This window comes from Loxodonta africana, chromosome 16 (assembly GCF_030014295.1).
Source record: "Loxodonta africana isolate mLoxAfr1 chromosome 16, mLoxAfr1.hap2, whole genome shotgun sequence".
NCBI lineage: Eukaryota > Metazoa > Chordata > Mammalia > Proboscidea > Elephantidae > Loxodonta > Loxodonta africana.
In genome coordinates, this window is record NC_087357.1 from 48234021 (window position 1) to 48253462 (window position 19442).

Consider the following 19442-nt stretch of genomic DNA (forward strand, 5'->3'; position numbering starts at 1 on the left):
TGCTTTATTTTTACTCAAAACCAATTTCCTGTGACCCTGAGAGACCATAATTAACATAATAGTGTAGATATGAGACTTTGTTGTAACAGCTTTGTAGTGTCCATTAAGAAAATTTTTACGTGTGTATCCTCTGAAATAGCTCTGCTTTCAAAAATGGAAAGCCTACTGACTAGTAGGGGAGGCTCCAGTTCCCGTTATGCTGAAGCACACTCCATACTTCCCTTCCCACTGAAACCACTGGACAGAAGGCATGGAGCCAGCTCTCTGAGGACTCTGATGAGGAAATGGTAGCAGGTAGATTGGGGAAAGAAAGCAAAACACAAAATATGATCGAACCAGTGGTGAGGTTCCTGTTTTGTTTTGTTCCTTTCATTTTTGTTGTGTTATGTTTTGTTTTTCTCCCATGTCTCCTGGCCTGGACTCAAAGGCATATCAAATACCAGAGCTGCACTCTGTGTACAAACTCGAAGTGCTCCACGAGAATCCCTCTCTTTCTGGTCCAAGGAGCAGGAAGAGGACAGGACAGAAACCAGGAGAAATCCTGTCAACGTTCATGCAAACCCTGTTAACGGCATTTAGTGTGTTACACGCCAGGCTTTCACTGTGCGTAGCTCTTAAAAACAGTTATAATTACACCAGTTTTGTTTGTTTGTTTTCTTAATAGGAAAAAGTTTATGCTATATAGTTACTACCCAATCATTTTAAACTTATTTTTAATGATTTATTGAGCAGTTATAGCGTAGTTCAATGATTCTCCAACTTTAATTTGTATTTGAGTCCTCTTAGATTCTAGTTCTCTAGTAGATCTAGCATGGAACCTGAGACTGTATTTACAGCAGGCTCCCAGGGTTGCCCATATTGTCCATGGACCAGGTTTTGAATAACCAGGGAATAGTTATTTAACAATTTCCATTTAGGTTGTTTCTAGTTGTGGCTTTTATAAATAATGTTTTGTTTTTATCTGTGTGTATATGTTGTACATGAAGCTTTTCTTCATATTTGGGATCATTTCTTTGAGATAGCCTTCTAGAAGCAAAGTAACTGAATCAAAAGTTAGGACTATTTAGATGGCTAATAAATGTTGATGATTATTTTCCCAGAAAATTTTGCCAGTAGTAATAAATATGTCGTAGTTTGCCGTCAAGAGGGTTCCAACTCATATACCTCTTGCCGTCAAGTGGATTCTGACTCATAGTGACCCTATGCGACAGAGTAGAACTCCATAGGGTTTCCTAGGCTATAATCTTGGTGGAAGCAGGTCACCAGGTCTTTTCAGGGAGCCCCTGGTGGGTTTGAACCACCAACCTCTCAGTTAGCAGCTGAATGCTTAACCATTTTGCCATCAAAGCTTCTCGTAATAAATATATCCTCCCCAAATTGTAACTGAGGAAATTTTGGCTTAGAATGGGTCAGCTGCCTATGGTCACAGCTAATCAGTAGAAGAGCCAGGTGCCTCTCCCTGTATGTAGAAGCCTCTGCCTTCACACTGTCCCCTCCTTGTAATCCAGCCGGTTGAGATCAGTGTCATTGTATCTGCCCCACCACTGGCTGTCTGCCTTTATTTCTCTCTGACAGTTTATGCCTCATCTGGTCACATCCTTTAACCTTTCATAGATTCTGTTTTTTTAATTGGTTTTATGTTCACAATGAAGATAATTAGCTTGTTTCTGCTGCAGTCGGCTTTGCCAGTTTGTAATTTGTCTTCTACTGCTAAAAAAAAAAACAGAATTTAAACTTTTTACATCTTTAGCCATCTCTCCTCGTTTAGAGTTTCCCATTAAGCTTGAAGAGGCCTTCCTTTGCAGAAATTGGACAACCATGGAATGACATTTATTTAAAAAGAAAGCTTAGGGGTTTTAAGGACACTTGAAAGAAATGCACTCAGTTTTTGCCTTTTTTCCCCACTAAATGTGACTCAGTGCTGTGTTTGCTTCATAACCACCCCCCTCCGCCCCCATCACACATGCACACACACGTACAGTTTTCCCGCAAATATTTTCCTGTGAAAATGGGAGGGCAAACTATGGAGTGATGCTGCCTTGAGGATGTGATTTATACTTTTCAAAACACAGAAGGAGTTTGGGAAGGACAGTGTAAAATGATACACAACGAAGAGGCACCCAGAGCTTTTGTGCCATGATTTTCTTTTTCAGATTATCCGTTGTTACGACACAACTAGTCCGAACTTTGAAAACTTTTCGTAATGTTTATACATGCGTGCCATTTTAAAAATAAAACACTTCTACAGAACTTATGAAAAATAACAGTCCCTTGACCCTAACTCCACTCCAGCCCCTTTTTCTATTCCCTCTCAACTCTTTTTAACTGAAGCTTGAGGGATTTACCTCCGTATCTTTATCTTTAACAGATTTTTTTGTGTGTGTATTTACCTTCATGACTCTAAATGACATGACAAATATTGCTACCTCATAATTTTTTAATATGGACTTTCTGTTTTACTGACTTCCTGCTGTGGAAGGTGAGGATTTACTGTTCCCATGCCACGCCCCACTGCCACTCCTGCCAGCTTTGCTGCTCCTGTGCCTTTTCCTGCTCCCCGCTTCTTCCCCCAACCACGCTGTCCCCATTAGACTTCATGCTCTTGTCTGCATCTTCCCAGTGTGGTTCTCTGTCCTTTGTTTAGTTCAATATTCAGTGCTAACATTATTGCAGTTCTATTAATGCTTTTCACAGCTAAGCTGTGTATTTCCTACCATTACTTTTCTTTTCCGCACAATATTTTGTTTCCCATAGAGTTAGTAATTGTTTTGCCTTTTGCTTTATTAGTTTTCTCTGTACTTATTCACTCCCAAGTTGTGACTCTCAATACAGTCAAGAGGCATTGGATATTTTATTATCTCATCTTTTTGAGATGTCTCTCTGGAGCCTCCCAAGTGGGGCAGGCCACTTTCTAGGCCTGTGCGCAGCTTTGTGCCTCTCTCTTCGTTGTCACTCTAGCAAGTCCCATCTCTTCTTCCCTCTGTGCTTACTCCCTTGCTTTGTAGAACACATCCTCAGATAATTTTCTTAGAAAGAGTACATAGTTGGTAAATAATTTGGAACTTTGTTTTATTAAAACACTGAGGGTGTTGGTGGTTCAATGGTAGAATTTTTGCTTTCCATGCAGGAGACCCGGATTCAATTCCCAGCCAGTGCACTTCTCGTGCAGCCACCATCTGTAAGTGGAGGCTGGGTGTTGCTGTGGGGCTGAACAGGTTTCAGCAGGAGTTTCCAGAGGAAGACAGATGATGAAGAAAGGCTTTGGATCTAGTTCCGAAAATCAGCCAATGAAAACCCTGTGGATCACAATGGTCCAATCTAAAACCGATCATGGGATTGACTCAGGACCAGGCAGCATTTTATCCTGTGGTGCACGGGCTCCCCGTGAGTCTGGGGCCTGATTGTTACCAGCCATAGGCAACAACATGATGTGAACAGCCTTAGTTTCCCCTTATGCTGAGTTAATAATATGGTTGGGTTTAGATTTCTAAGTTGAAAATCATTTTCCCTCAGAATTTTGAAGGCATTGTTCCAAAGCCTTCTAGCCTGTAGTGCTGCCTTTGTGAAAAATCTGATTCTTCATCCTTCCTATGAAGCTTGTTTTTAATCTCTGGAAGCTTTAGAGTCTCTAATCCCATTTTTGAAATTCCATGATGCTGCCTTGCTGTGTAGGTCTGTTTTCTTCTCTTGTGCTGAACATTCAGTGATCTTTTGACTTTGGAAACTCATATCTTCTGTGTGATGTGCTCAACCTGCCATCTTTAACTGGAAGTCTTAATAAATTTTTAAAAGAGAAATTATAATGAAATAGATGTTTCCAAAAGTTGAAAAATATCAACTAAATGTTAGAAGGGATCATGGTGATTAAATTGGCCAACCAGAATTTTTAAAAATGCTGACATGCATAAAAGATAGACAATTCACACATTTTATTTGACCAAGAAAATAGAAGTTACAGTGAGTTGTCCTGAAGCCGTTATTAGTCTAGTATCCAGCCTAGACTTGCATTAGAGACAAGTAGATTTATTTATAGTCTTTATTTTCATTCTTATATTAAAAGGAAAAACATACAATTCTATTCAAATAATTTCAGAAGATTTAAGGCACATTCTATTCAGTCCCTTGTTTCAGTTTGGTCTCAAAAAAATCACATTCCAAAAAATATTTTGTACATTTGACTGGCCAGACCTCCAGCTGCTTTAGAACGATTGCCCTCTAGACCAAACTTGGTGAAAATACCTCTCTAAATTTTTCCTAAATTAGAGATTTAAATGTTCTTTTCCCCCGCAATACAGTTACAATAAGTTAGCCTTTCTCCAGATATAATAAAAACATTAAATAAATATCTGCCGAAATGTGCTATTAAAGTGCTAATATCTTTATTATCTTTAGAGCTTTCTAAAGCCACAAGCTTCATCTCTAGGACCATACTCTTTCCAGGAACTGCGCATAGAAGGGTACACGTTGAGTGGGCAAACTTCATGGTGGGGATTCTATGTGTCTTAATTCCTGGATATAGGTAGTAATCATAGCACACATTCACGTGGGCTGATAATGAATCTTGGTTTTCGTTTTCCCATTAGCTCTTTGGAGACTGGGAAGCCCAACTGCGGAGAATAATGAAGCTCATTGCTGGAGGTGGCCTGTCCATTACCGGCTCTCACAACATGTGTGGGGACTATCTGTACAGCGGCCACACGGTCATGCTAACACTCACTTACTTATTTATCAAAGAGTGTAAGTCTAAAGCAGCCTTGCATTATGCTTTCCTCACCTGCCATTTGTCATGGCCTCCAGTCCTGTTGGTAAATCATATTTTTTGGAAAGTCTGGTGAAACAAGATTGGAGCACTTAACCATAAGCATCACCCAGCCACCTAAGAGATGCAAACTTAATAGTCAATGGGCAGCCATTGTTTTTTTGTTTGTTTGTTTGTTTTAATGGAGCGTGATGTGTCAGTCTATCCCTATTTGATTAAACTCATTATCTTTAAAACTGTATTTATGATTAAGAATCACCAAATACAAACTACTACTGCTAGTACAATAATTTTATAAATAAGCTATTTCTATTCTAACCTTGGCTGCAGATAAGCCGTTATATTTGCTATCCCAAAAGATCTGTTTTCAGAAGGAAAGACCCAAGGTACTTGTATTCAGAAGTGATAGTAGAGGTGTCACTGGATAGGTGCCCTTAGTGGTGCTTGAATGATGGGACTATTGCAAATTTCTTCTCTTTTCAGATTCCCCTCGGCGACTCTGGTGGTACCACTGGATTTGCTGGCTTCTCAGCATAATTGGAATCTTCTGTATTCTCTTGGCGCATGACCACTACACTGTGGACGTGGTGGTGGCCTATTACATCACCACAAGACTCTTCTGGTGGTATCACACTATGGCCAATCAGCAAGTGAGTTTTCCCTCCATTTGATTCTGTCTTCTGTTGTTCCTAGTTTGATGTTGCCTGCTTGGAGGGAAGTGCCAAGAATCCACAAATGTCTTAGTGTCTCTTTCCTAAGGGGTAATCAGCTAAGATTATGTTGTGTTTTGTGATTTTGATCCTCTTTCAGAATCAAGATTTTTTTCAAATGTGTTAATATAATGACATAGGAAACCACCTCCTTCTAGAACTAGTGTCACTCTGTCTTTGTCTAGCATCTACCCATTGCCTGATTTGCATTCCAACCCTCTCCTCCTTACCCTCCACACCTCACCAGTTTAATACTTAACACTTAGTACTTAACATTTTCAGTGTAGAAGCATGAGTAACTAAAAAATCAATTGAGGTCTTTATTTGTAGCTGAGAAATAAGTGAACCATAATGTCTTCTTGCTCTCCCAGAATTGGGGTTTTGTTTTTCTATTAGGGTGTTGCTCAGTTTACAGATGAGTACAGAGAGCGGGAGCATGGTGGTATGAGACTGAAACTGGGATATGTGAGTGGAAATGGGGGTGGGTATGGAGTCCTTTGTGGATTTTAATATGGAAAGTGTTTGAACTTAAGGTGAAAGATTATGAGAAAAGCTATGTGTTCCTTTTTGGCTGGAACAATTAATTATGTTTCCTGACTTGCTTTTCCTTTCTCTGTTATCTTAGGTGCTAAAAGAAGCTTCTCAGATGAACCTCCTGGCCAGGGTGTGGTGGTACAGGCCATTTCAGTACTTTGAAAAGAATGTCCAAGGAATTGTACCTCGATCTTACCATTGGCCCTTCCCCTGGCGAGTAGTCCACCTCGGTAGGCAAGTTAAATACAGCCGGTTGGTGAACGACACATAACATTTGTACAAATTAGGGGAAAGAGGAACTGTCCAAAGTGCTAAGAACTCCATGAGAGAAGATGCCATAAAATAAACACCTCCCTAATCCTGTTATCTTTCAACAGTTACCTTGACTTAACCTATTGAGTTACCTGCTCAGCACTGTGATATTTTTTTCTCTCCAAAGGACCTGCATTGGACACTAACAAAGAAAATTTAACCTATCATGCACTGTACACATTTCCTGTTCATAGGTTTGGGATTTACATAACCTGCAACCACCGTGTTCCTTTATATATGATGCAACAGCATAAATGTAAGCTTTTATATCATAAGTTCTGGTCTTTCCAGTCAACATCTGGAAATAAAGTGTATTATTTTCTTGGGAAAACATACTTTTCATATATCTTGCCCCAAAGATTGGGCTGTAAGCCATTTTCTAGCAAATGTCTCTATGAAGGTTTCTAAGTACCTGAATGGGGTTCGAATCTGAAATCTTTCTACCTGTTGCACCGATATTCAATAAAAATGACAGACAAAGAATGGTTTGATAACTTTGGGTTTTGTAAAATCAGCAGAGACAGTGTGTCAAAAAGTGCAAAAAAAAAAAAAAGATTCTGTTACAAAGTGATTTTCTAAGTATTTCCTAACTTTATTTTTCAAAATGATGTTATGAAAACCAAATTTAAAGATTTTTACATGCCAGAGAAAAGAGAGTTGAAATTTAAAAATGCTTCTTGGGAGAGAAATTTGTCTATGTTTCTAGTGCCTTTCTTGTCTTGATTGTATGGTCAGTAGGCAATCTTAAATGTTTTTATTTAAAATAAAGTATTCCATGAAAATACAAATACATGTATACACTACTAAATTTTGCATTTATAGCTCAAGTAAGTCAAAAGATTGCTTATGGTTTTTAAATTGCTTTGAATTAAAAAATAGGGAAGCTAATTGAGAGTAAGAGAGCCTGCTCACATATTGTGAGCAGGTGGAAAGGACATGTATCACTTAAAATTATTTTAGCATCTATTTGGTAGTTCGGTTTTAACTACACAATGAAAATAGCCATGAATACCCCGTTTTTTAAAAAGAGAGTTTTAAAAAATGATCACTTAACTAAAACTTGAAAGCTATGAATTAGTTTTCCATGTTCTCATGACAATTTTGTTGAAAGAGATCTATTTCTTTAAAATATATTTGTGCAGAAACTGCATGTAACTCTAAGTTTTACTCCTACCACACATATGTTGGGGAAGTATCTGTTCTATACTTGCCAATGTGGAGAACAAAATAGTTTTTTTAGGAATGAAGACGTATATATATCCATTCTGTATTTTATGTGCAGCAGAGTTGTCTTCTGTAAGGTTTTTTTTTGTGTGTGTATGTGTATTCACAAGGTGATATTTGTATTGTAAAACAATAACGGTGAAGGAAATAAAAAGGCTTTTAAAATTTTGTTTGTTTTAAATCTTTGTACAAAGTTATTATTCCAGAGGGTATACTGATATCTTAAAGCTTACCTAGATCATAAATTAATCAAAATGCACTTTTTAATAAAAACTGATACTTAAAATAAGTGGCTCTTATTTCTAATCTGTTCACATTTTTCACAAAAGGAGTAAATATAGTCATTAAAGCAAGATAGAAAACCAAGTTTGGGGATGTCTTCATTGAGTTTGTATGTTAGCCACAGGGCCCTTAATGGTCGTCTGTTTATTTTTTCCTTGAGATTCCTTAAAATGTATCCTAGTCTTCAGTAACCTCCACGAGTGTAAAAAGAATCACAGGTAAGTTAAATTCAAACTGCAGATCCCTGTTTACCAATGATTTTAAATTCTCAGCCAAGTCATTGATTTAATTTTTTTCCCCTATATCTGGAAGTAATGTAGCTTTTCCAGTTTAGGTGAAAAGGAAACGTTAAACTAAAATGAGTAGAGTAATAGTACTTTGGTAATCAGTGGTAATACAAAAGAACTTAAAAAAAAAAAGGCTGTTGTTATTCCTGATGTGGTAAAGAAAAGAAGATGGAAACAGTGGAGGCCTGTCTTTTTTCTCAGATGTGTTCCAAGATGCTAGAAATGTAAAACTAGTAGGACTTCGCTACACAGGCTTTTGAACTTGTGTGTCAGTCAGGGAAAATGTATTCTGGGATAAGTTTATATTAAACTCTCACAAACTTTCACTATAACTTTGTTAACCAGGTGTTGCATGTTGAAAGTGAAAGTATATGGATTAACTGAAAATGCTTTATTGGCACATTGCTAAAAATAGGTTCTGCTTTTTCCTGAGGAAGTCTAAATAGTTATATTTTAAAATTCATCGTTATGAATTTAAATACCATGTACCCAAAAATTAACTTGCTTATTGCTCTTTATGCCTGAGTGACCTGATTCATGAATTGACAGATCTTGTGGCTTTTTTAGTCTTCAGACCCCAGGAAGGACAAAGAGAAATCTCATTATGTTTTTGAAGAATTATAGTATACTTGTAAGTCCTGCCTGAATGAGAACATGTGCTTTTTTGTCTTTTAGTTGGGTAAACCAAAGTCCCAGACAATAATTTCCATTTATTTTGGTCCCATTACAAGCTAGGCACTTCATATGTATTGTTTTATTAATCCCCACACAACCCCCACAAGGCGTAGTTCTTACTGCTATAGTACAAATAAACCAACCAAGGTGATTTAGATAAGTAACTTGCCCAAGGGCATGCAGCTGGTAAATGATGAAAATCAGATGTGAGTCCAGGTTTTTGTTTGTTTCTGAACTCTGTAAGCCTTTGTTATGGAGAAGACTCTGGATGTATTTCACATCGCTCTCCTCCTTCTGCCAGAGCCCCAGGAGATCTTTTTGGATATTCACCAGGAGAACCTGGTAGAGTTCCTGCAAGTAAAGGCCATGAAAGTCTCCAGGAGTTTCTCATTCATACTACTCTACATTCTACTTTCGAAGCATAAGAACACTCACTCTTTTAAAGTAAAAGCAAAGAGATTTATTGAGGGTTATACAATTCCCAAATTGGGGAAACACAAGACAGAGAGGAATCTGCCAAGTGCTCCCAAGCATGGAAGGAGAAGTGTGTTTTTAGTGTAAAGATGGGGAGGGGGAATGCATGATGGCCACATGCTCACAAGTTGAGTATGTCTTAAGCAACTCCACTCTAAACCACTCAGCCACCTTCTTTCTAGAATGTCTTGAATAAACTTGTTTTCCTACAGTCACATTCCTGGCCCCCACCCTTACCTACTAAGTGCTGCTAAATTGTATTCCTGGCCCCCACCCTTATTTACTTAAGAGTGGCTTGGGGCAAGAACCAGGCCAGTTAAACAAGATGATTGATAGGAGACCAGGGTCTTCTGGTCCCACCCAGCCAGAGGCCCAAGGCCATATGCATTTGAGTGGGAAGAAGTTAAGGTTACATTCTCAGGAATGCACAAGTAGGAGATTGTAACAAAATGAAGTCTGGTTCAGAACAGCTTCAGCCATTTTATTTATCCCAGGTGCCTCAAGTTTTAGGGTAATCTCTGATATTCTCCCATTCTGATCATGAGTTTCCATAGAAATTCTTCGGTCACTATTTTAAGTGTTTTCTTCTGCATGGACTCTGCTGGACTGATTTACTGCATGGTCCGTTTCCCAATGAAATTGGTGGTGTATCAGTTTCTTCACCATGCCATAGCTAAGGTGCTTGGCTTCTGTGATCATCTGCTCCGGTTATGTGTGGAGCCAAGGCCACATTAGGAGGAACAACTTGATACCAAAAAAAAAAGGGGGGGGGGCAACTCAAGGTGTGACGCTGACTCCTTCTACAAAATTTGTTTCTTCAAGATATACAACTATGCATAGGAGGGGAAACTGTGGTTTCGTTATAAGCATTAGATAAACATTTCATGCATTATTTGATTAAGCCTACAATAATCAATATAGCAATTTTCTAAAGTAACCCAGTTTGCAGAACAGAATGTAACCACCAACTGATGCCATTTGGTAACCAGCTAAAGATCTAAAAAGGGAGAGTCGGGCATAGGAGGTATCCTTTGGGCAAATTCTCCTAGTGATTTGTTTTATCGGTGGCAAAAACTCCATCTTGTTGAGCTAGGAGAAAATGAAGAGTTGATCTATAATAAAACCTTATCAAGGGATTCTAAGGACTTCTGTTAGGCTGCCATTTCATCTGCAGTATTATCAACAATTTGAACCATTGTAGCAGATAAATTGCATATAGCTCTTTATAAACAAATTTGCGGTCAGGAAGAATTTTCATACAGCATTGTCTTGAGGAACAATTAAAATAATTCCTGATTTAGTTAAACATAGTCCCAGTTTGACCTTTAGAGTCTGTTTCCCGAAACTGACTGAATTCTTCTGAACCACTGTTTGACTCAAAAGTGTCTTTTAGGAACCAGTTTTTTTGTTGTCTGTTTTTCAAGATACAAGTTTCAAAAGGACACCTAAGGTCAATGGCCTGTGAGTTACACCAACTTCCATAAAATCCAGAAGCCAGGATTCCAGGAAAATTGAGAATCTTTTAGTCACTACCTTCTAGCAATTTGTCTTAAGCTTCCATTTAAGTGTTGCAACCAGTGTGGTGCCAGTGGCTTCTGCTCCATGTGGATAGGTCTCAGCTGTGATTTCTGGATATACTTGTCTCTCCAAATTTCAGGGTGAAAGTTTGTCCTGTGACCTCAGTTCTCTGATGTGTCCAAGAAGAACCTTTTTTTTTTTTTTGTAAGACAGGAGTACAAAAAATAACTGGTCAATGTTCAGGCATTTCAGGAAATAGCATATAATTAAGAACTAATGGTACTAAATAAATAAATCCAACCTGCACTGAAGGCATTGGCAAAAAACAAGGCTCCAGGAATTGGCAGAATACAAACAGATGTTTCAACAAATGGATGCAATGCTGAGAGTGCTCACTCATCTATGCCAAGAAATTTGAAAGACAGCTACCTGGCCAACTGACTGGGGGAAATCCATGTTTGTGCATATTCCAAAGAAAAGTGGATCCGATGGAATGTGGAAATTATCAAACAATATCAATATAATGCACAAATAAAATTTTGCTGAAGATAATTTAAAAAATGGTTGCTGCAATACGTTGACAGGGAACTGCTAGAAATTCAAGCCAGATTCAAAAGAGTACGTAGAACAAGGGATGCCATTGCTCATGTCAGATGGATCCCGGCTGAAAGCCAAGAATACCAGAAATGTGTTTACCTGTGTCTTATTGACTATGCAAAGGTATTCAACTATGTGGATCATAACGAATTATGGATAACATTGCAAAGAATTGAAATTCCGGAACAGGTAGTTGTGCCCATGCGGAACCTGTATGTAGACTGAGCAGCAGTCCTTCAAACAGAACAAGGGGATACTATGTGGTTTAAAATCAGGAAATGTGTGCATGAGGGTTGTATCCTTTCAGCATATTTATTCAGTCTGTATACTGAGTAAATAATCTGAGAAATGACTATATGTGAAGAAGAATGTGGCATCAGGATTGGAGGAAGGCTAATAACCTGCGATGTGCAGATGACACAATCTTGCTTGCTGAAAGTGAAGACTTGAAGATCAAAGGCTACAGCCTTAAGTATAGATTACACCGTAACAAATAAAAAATAAATTCTTACCAGCTGGACCAATAAGCAACACCGTGATAAACGGAGAAAAGATTGAAGTTGTCAAGTATTTCATCTTACTTGGGTCCATAATAAACACCCATGGAAACAGCAGTCAAGAAATCAAATGACGTATTATGTTGGGCAAATCTGCAAAAGACCTCTTTAAAGTGTTAAAAAACAAAGATGTCATTTTAAGGACTAAGGTGCCCCTGACCCAAGCCATGGTATTTTCAGTCACTTCATATGCATGCAAAAGCTGGACAATGAATAAGGAAGACCAAAGAAGAATTGATGCCTTTGAATTATGGTGTTGGCAAAGAATATTTAATACATAATACACGATGGACTGCCAGAAGAATGAACAGATCTGTATTGGAAGAGATACAGTCAGAATGTTCCTTAGAACTGCAGATGGCAAGACTTCGTCTCACATACTTTGGACACATCATCAGAGGGACCAGTCCCTAAAGGAGGACATCATACTTGATAAAGTAGAAGGTCAGCAAAAAAGAGGAAGACCCTCAGTGAGATGGGTTGACACAGTTGCTGCAACAATGGGCTCAAATATAACAACGATTGTGAGGACGGTGCGGGGCCGTGTAGTGTTTCATTATGTTGTTAATAGGGTCTCTATGAGTTGAAACCTACTGGAAGGCACCTAACAACAACATTCAAAGACAGAAATGATGACTTTTATGCTCTTTATATGTCAAAGCTGAAACTGGAAGGTGTTGGAGACACAATAAGTTATCTGTATACTGTCCTTAGTAATTAGACACACAAGACTGTGTCTTAACAAAAGGTGAAGAACTAAAAATGGCTATTAAGGTCTAATGACTAATACCTTAATTACTTACAACTCTCAACAGAAGATGTACAGAAGGACACGAGGAGAATTCATCTGCATGGAGAATGAAGGGGATACATTCGAGTATCTTTTAATTACCATACATTGGGAACTTTGAGGTCATTCTCTTGATTTCTTAACTGCAAGCCTTTAATGTTAATGTGCACTGGACTCTCTCAAAGAGGACCTAGTATGCAGCACTTTGGATGTCCAAGTTTCTAGTGAACACCTATTAACTTACAAAAAAGTTTGAGAAAGACTGCTCTATGAAGATGTTCCTGAAATAATTTTATCAGGGAAAAATACCACCCCTCAAGAGATTGAGTTGGAAATGGAACCCCAAAATACCTTCCAAATATGAGTGTCATGAATATATGCTGAATTATAGCAACATATGTCAAATAAATTCCATTCTCTGCGGGAAGCCTTAGTGTTGGGTTTCAGACCTCATAGCTCTGCAAGCAGCTAGACATTTAGAGCTGCCTCTGGCAATGTCATTTCTATCTTCAGAATACATTGGAGTGTTTTGTGAATACTTGAATCTCCAGGGAATGACTTGTGCCCTGATCAGCCTCCTTGGTTTTAATCGAGACGATGTTAGTCATGTCGTTTAACCTTCAGTTGATTGTCAAAAGACATAAATGAATCTGCCTTTTAATTGGCATGGAGTATCTCCAGCACAGAGTCTGGCCAAAGTATAAATCCTCATTCTGTGCTGCTACATCCTTATCAGAAGGCCAGTTGTAACTCTCATCCATATGGGAGTTTATGAAGGATAAACCAAAAATAGCTCCCATAGAGTTGATTCTGACTCATGGAGGCCCCGTGTGTGTGACTTTAAAACTATGCTCCGAAACATTCTGCATCCCACTTTGAAATGTGGTGTCTGGGGTCTTAAATGCTAACAAGCGGCCATCTAAGATGCATCAGTTGGTCTCAACCCACCTGGATCAAAGGAGAAGGAAGAGCACCAAGGTCACACGATAACTATGAGCCCAAGAGACAGAAAGGGCCACATGAACCAGAGACTTACATCATCCTGAGACCAGAAGAACCAGATGGTGCCTGGCCACAACTGATGACTGCCCTGACAGGGAGCACGACAGAGAACCCCTGAGGGAGCAGGAGATCAGTGGGATGCATACCCCAAATTCTCATAAAAAGACCAGACTTAATGGTCTGAGATTAGAGGAATCCCGGCGGTCATGGCCCCCAAACCCTCTGTTAGCCCAGGACTGGAACCATTCCCGAAGACAACTCATCAGACATGGAAGGGACTGGACAATGGGTTGGAGAGAGATGCTGATGGAGGGTGAGCTACTTGTATCAGGTGGACACTTGAGACTGTGTTGGCATCTCCTGTCTGGAGGGGAGATAGGAGGGTAGAGAGGGTTAGAAACTGGCAAAATTGTCACGAAAGGAGAGACTGGAAGGAGGGAGTGGGCTGACTCATTAGGGGAGAGTAAGTGGGAGTATGGAGTAAGGTGTATACAAGCTTATATGTGACAGACTGACTTGATTTGTAAATGTTCACTTAAAGCACAATAAAAATTATTTAAAAAAAATAGCATTCAGGGACAGGGTAGCAGGGGCGGGAGTTTGGGAGTGATGGTTTCAGGGAACAACTAGGTCAATTGGCATAACAAAGTGTATTAAGAAAACCTTCTGCATCCCACTTTGGTGAGTGGCATCTGGGTTCTTAGAAGCTAGCAAGTGGCCATCTAAGATGCATCGATTGATCTCAACCTACCTGGAGCAAAGAAGAATGAAGAACACCAAAGACACAAGGAAAACAAGAGCCCAAGAGACAAAAAGGGCCACATAAAGCAGAGATTCCATCAACCAGAGAATGGAAGAGCTATTTGGTGCCCACTCACCACCAATGACTGCCCTGACAGGGAACACAACAAAGGACCCCTGATGGTGCAGGATAAAAGTGGGATGCAGAACTTAATGGTCTGACTGGGACTGGAGAGAATCCAGAGGTCATGGCCTCCTGACTCTCTGTGAGCCCAAAACTAAAATCATTCCCAAAGTCAACTCTTCAGACAAAGATTAGACTGTACTATAAAGTATAAAATGATACTGGTGAGAAGTGTGCTTCTTAGTTCAAGTAGACCTGTGAGACTATGCAGGCAGCCCCTGTCTGGAGATGAGATGAGAAGCCAGAGGGGGACAGGAGCTGGTTGAATGAACACAGAAAATACAGGGTAAAGAGGGGGAGTGTGCTGTAACATTGTAGGGAGAGCAACTAGGGTCACATAACAATGTGTGTATAAGGTTTTGTATGAGAAACTGACTTGAATTGTAAACTTTCACCTAACCCTAAAGCACAATAAAAAAAGAGAGAAAAAAAACTATGTTCCATAGGATTTTCAACTGCTGGTTTTTTCACAAGTACATTGGTAGGCCTTTCTTCTGAGGAGCCTCTGGGTGAACTCGAACTTCCAGCCTTTCAGTTAGCACCTGAGCATGTTAACCATTTGCACCACTCAGGGACTGCTTATGACAGACTGCCTCCATCGATTTTCCCAAGATTCTACACGCTCCCACCAGACCAGATAATCTAGTATAGCAGTCTTAGATCTCACTGAAGAATGTTATGTGAAACTATTGTGCGCTATTATTCATTATATAGTATATTACATCATGGAGTCCCTGGGTGGTACAAATGATAAACGCGCTGGGCTGCTAAACCAAAGGTTGGCAGTTTGCGTCTGCCAAGAGATGCCTCAGAAGACAGCCCTGGTGATCTACTTCTGAAAGGTCAGCCACTGAAAATCCTGTGGAGCACAGTTCTACTCCAGCACACCTGGGGTCATCGTGAGTTGGAATTGCTTCGACAGGAACTGTGTTTTTGTTTTGTTTTTTTAAATTTATTGCATCATATAGGCATAAATGTTGAAGCTTCACAGCATAAATTTTTCTTATCCTCAGTACTAAGTAGAACTGAATTTCTTTTTGCAACTGATTGTTTTGTATCTCACGGCCATTAATTTTTCTTGTTATTGAGAATATATGAGGCAAAACATACACCAATTAAACAGTTTCTACATGTATAGTTCAGTGACACTGGTTATATTCTTTGAGCTGTGCAACCATTTTCACCTTCCTTTTTCTGAGTCGTTCCTCCACAATTAACATAAACTCATTTCCCTTAAGCTTCCTATCTAATCTTTCAAGTTGCTGTTGTCACTTCGATCCCATATAGATAGTTCTTAAAAGACCATAATGCTCAAGATGGGCATTTTTTACTAGTTAAGCTATTGTTTGGTTTTAAGAAGACTTCAGGGAATATTTTTGGTTTAAGATTTACAGATTATCTGAGGGCAGTAGTTTCAGGGGTTCAGAAAGTCTGGAGTCCATGGGAATTTTAAATTCTGTTTTGCATTTTTCCCCTTTTGATGAGAAGAATTCTTAGATCAAAATGTCATGGCCATTAAATTTTGATTGTGTTTCCTTTTCTGCTTTGGTGACTGGGAAGCTCACAGTCTAATTTGCTGTCCATCTCTTAACAACTGTACATAATTTTAGAGTACACATTCTTGGCACTAACCGTACCCTTGGTTTTGTCTTTTTCTCTATTTTTTCCTCTTGCCCCAATTTATTTTTTGATTGTTACTGTTACTTCTATTAGCTTTTGTTTAATAAAAGCTTTCATGAAAATAAGTTGAGGTCAACTCTAGGCTAATGTATAATTCCTTCCTCAGAAGTGTTCAAGCATTTTGATGGACCTCAGGGATGGTCTCTGCCCGGGCAAGAAAGATCTCTATTGTGATAATGGACTGGAACGTAGCACTGCTTTCTGGTTCTGTGATACCCCAATTATGTAAGGCTTTTAATGGAAGGTTGATTGATAGCAAGAAGCAGATATTATTTTGTGATTTAGAGTTTTTGTTTTTAAGGTAATAAATTGTAAATCTTGGGGACTTTTTTAAAATCATCGTTGTAAAAATATATACATTTGCCAGTTCAACATTTTTCAGGTATACAACTTAGTGGTATCTATTACATTACTCATATTGTATAACCATTGCCCTTAATCTATACCAAATTTCCCATCACCATAAACGGAAACTCAGTGCTTCACTGGTGTCTTAAAAAAAAAAAAGGAAAAAAAAAAAAAAACCCTTTGAGATCTCATGATGGAGCTGTATGTATTGACCCGCTCCCAACATGATACCTTTACTATTAGCACCTAGGAGTCTCTAGTGGCTAACCCTACAGCATTTTTAAACCCAGCTCTTACATGTTTTTTTTGTTGTTGTTGTCAAATTGTGGCGGTGGCGTTGTTAAAAAAAAAATATATATATATATATATCGGTTCTGACTCATAGTGACTCACTACCTGGTCTTGGACCATCCTCAAAATAGTTGCTATGTTTGAGCTCATTGTTGTAGCCACAGTGTCAATCCATCTCATTGAAGGTCTTCACCTTTTTCGCTGACCCTCTGCTTCACCAAGCATGATGTCCTTTTCCAGGGACTGGTGCCTTCTGATAACATGTCCTATGTTTGTGAGACATGGCCTTCCTATCTTTGATTCTAATGAGTATTCTGGCTGTACTTCTTCCAAGACTTATTTGTTCTTCTGGCAGCCCAGTATACATTCAGTATTCTTTTCCAACACCGTAATTCAAAGGCATCAATTATTCTTCGATCTTCCTTATTCATTGTATAACTTTCTCATGCATATGAGGTGATTGAAAACATCATGGCTTGGGTCAGATGTACATTAGCCCTCAAAGTGACATCTTTGATTTTCAACTTCAAAGAGGTCTTTTGCAGGAGATTTGCTCAATACAATGTCATTTGATTTCTTGACTGCTGCTTTCATAGGCGTTACTGTGGATCCAAATAAAATGATATCCTTGACAACTTCAATCTTTTCTCCATTTATCACGATGTTGCTTATTGATCCAGTTGTGAATTTTTGTTTTCTTTATGTTGAGGTGTAGTCCATACTGAAGGCTGTGGTCTTTGATCTTTATCAGTAAGTACATCAACAGAGAATTGCCAGAAATTGAAGCCGGATTCAAAAGAGGCCCCAGAATGAGGGATATCATTGCTGATGTCAGATGGATCTTGGCTGAAAGCAAAGAATACCAGAAAGATGTTTGTCTGTGTTTTACTGAGTTTGCAAATGCATTTGACTATGTGGATCATAACAAATTATGGATAACATTGTGAAGAATGGGAATTCCAGTACACTTATTTGTGCTCATGTGGAACCTGTACATAGATGGAGAAGCAGTCGTTCAAACAGAACAAAGGATGGATACTGCGTGGTTTAAAGTTAGAAAAGGTGTGCATCAGGGTCGTATCCTTTCACCATACCTATTCAATCTGTATGCTGAGCAAATAATCTAAGGAACTGGATTATATGAAGAAGGACGTGGCATCAGGGTTGGAGGAAGACTCATTAACAGCCTGTGTTATGCAGATGACACAACCTTGCTTGTTCAAAGTGAAGACGACTTGAAGGTCTGGGGACCATGGCCTCTGGGGTCCCTCCAGTCCCAGTCTAACCATTAAGTATGGTCTTTTTACGATAATTTGGGGCCTGCATGCTACTACTCTCCTGTTCCCTCAGGGGTTCTGTGTTGTGTTCCCTGTCAGGGCATTCATCGGTTGTGGCCAGCCACCATTTAGTTCTTCTGGTCTCAGGCTGATATAGTCTCTAGTTTATGTGGTCCTTTCTGTCTCTTAGGCTCATAATTAACTTGTGTCTTTGGTGTTCTTCATTCTTCCTTGCTCCAGGTGGGTTGAGACCAATTGATGCATCTTAGATGGCCACTTGCTAGCGTTTAAGACCCCAGACGCCACTCTCCAAAGTGGGATGCAGAATGTTTTCTTAATAGATTTTATTATGTCAATTGACTTAGGTGTCCCCAGAAACCATGGTCCTCAAACACCCGCCCCTGCTACGCTGGCCTTTGAAGTGTTCAGTTTATTCAGGAAACTTCTTTGCTTTTGGTTTAGTCCTGTGTTGTGTATTGTCTTTCCCTTCACCTAAAATAAAACTTATCTACTATCTAATTAGTGACAACTTCTCTCCTTCTCTCCTCCCCTCCCTCCCCCCTCTCATAACCATCAAAGAATATTTTCTTCTCTGTTTAAACTGTTTCTTCAGTTCTTATAACAGTGGTCTTATACAATATTTGTCCTTTTGCAACTAATTTCGCTCAGCATAATGTCTTCCAGATTTCTCCATGTTATGAAATGTTTCATGGATTCATTATTATCAATGCATCTTGATTGCATGTTTGATCAATTTCAGGCTGCAGAAGTTAGTAAAAATCTTCAATTTTCTTATCCTTGGCCTTAGTGGTTTGTGCATAAATTTCAATATACATTTGTTTTTAATTGTGATACAAATATATGTAACAGAACTTTTGCCATTTCAACTTTTTTTGCATGTACAATTCAATGACATTAATTATGTTCATCTTGTGCAACTATCACCACTATCTCTTTCCTCTTCACCGGTTTTTGATGGTTATAGATGGCTATGCTTTTTTCTTTTGGGGGTGGGGGAGGTCACAATTCTTTTTTGCTTTCTTAATCCTTGTATTAGTTTGCTTCACAGGCCCTCAGGATTTTATAGCATTATCATCAGTTGAATTCCAAAAGTCTGATAATAAAGGAATAAAAACAGTATGACAATAAGGAATGCCTACATTTGAAGATGACCTCAGAAGCCTGTGAATTTTAAGGCTA

General features: G+C 38.9%; 1 protein-coding gene across 8 annotated transcripts in view; it reads left to right on the forward strand.

The window, feature by feature from the left end:
• The window catches only part of SGMS1 (sphingomyelin synthase 1), a 346369-nt gene extending 338662 nt beyond the window's left edge, over positions 1–7707 (forward strand). For 7 of the 8 annotated variants that reach the window (XM_064269610.1, XM_064269611.1, XM_023546954.2 and 4 more), the window contains 4 exons: positions 3128–3178; positions 4584–4737; positions 5243–5409; positions 6095–7707. In XM_064269610.1, the coding sequence (XP_064125680.1) occupies positions 3128–3178; positions 4584–4737; positions 5243–5409; positions 6095–6274 (552 nt within the window). In that variant the 3' untranslated portion in view covers positions 6275–7707. The remainder of the gene's footprint in view (positions 1–3127; positions 3179–4583; positions 4738–5242; positions 5410–6094) is intronic. The other variant, XM_064269613.1, reaches the window with a different exon arrangement.
• The last annotated feature ends 11735 nt before the right edge of the window (positions 7708–19442 follow it).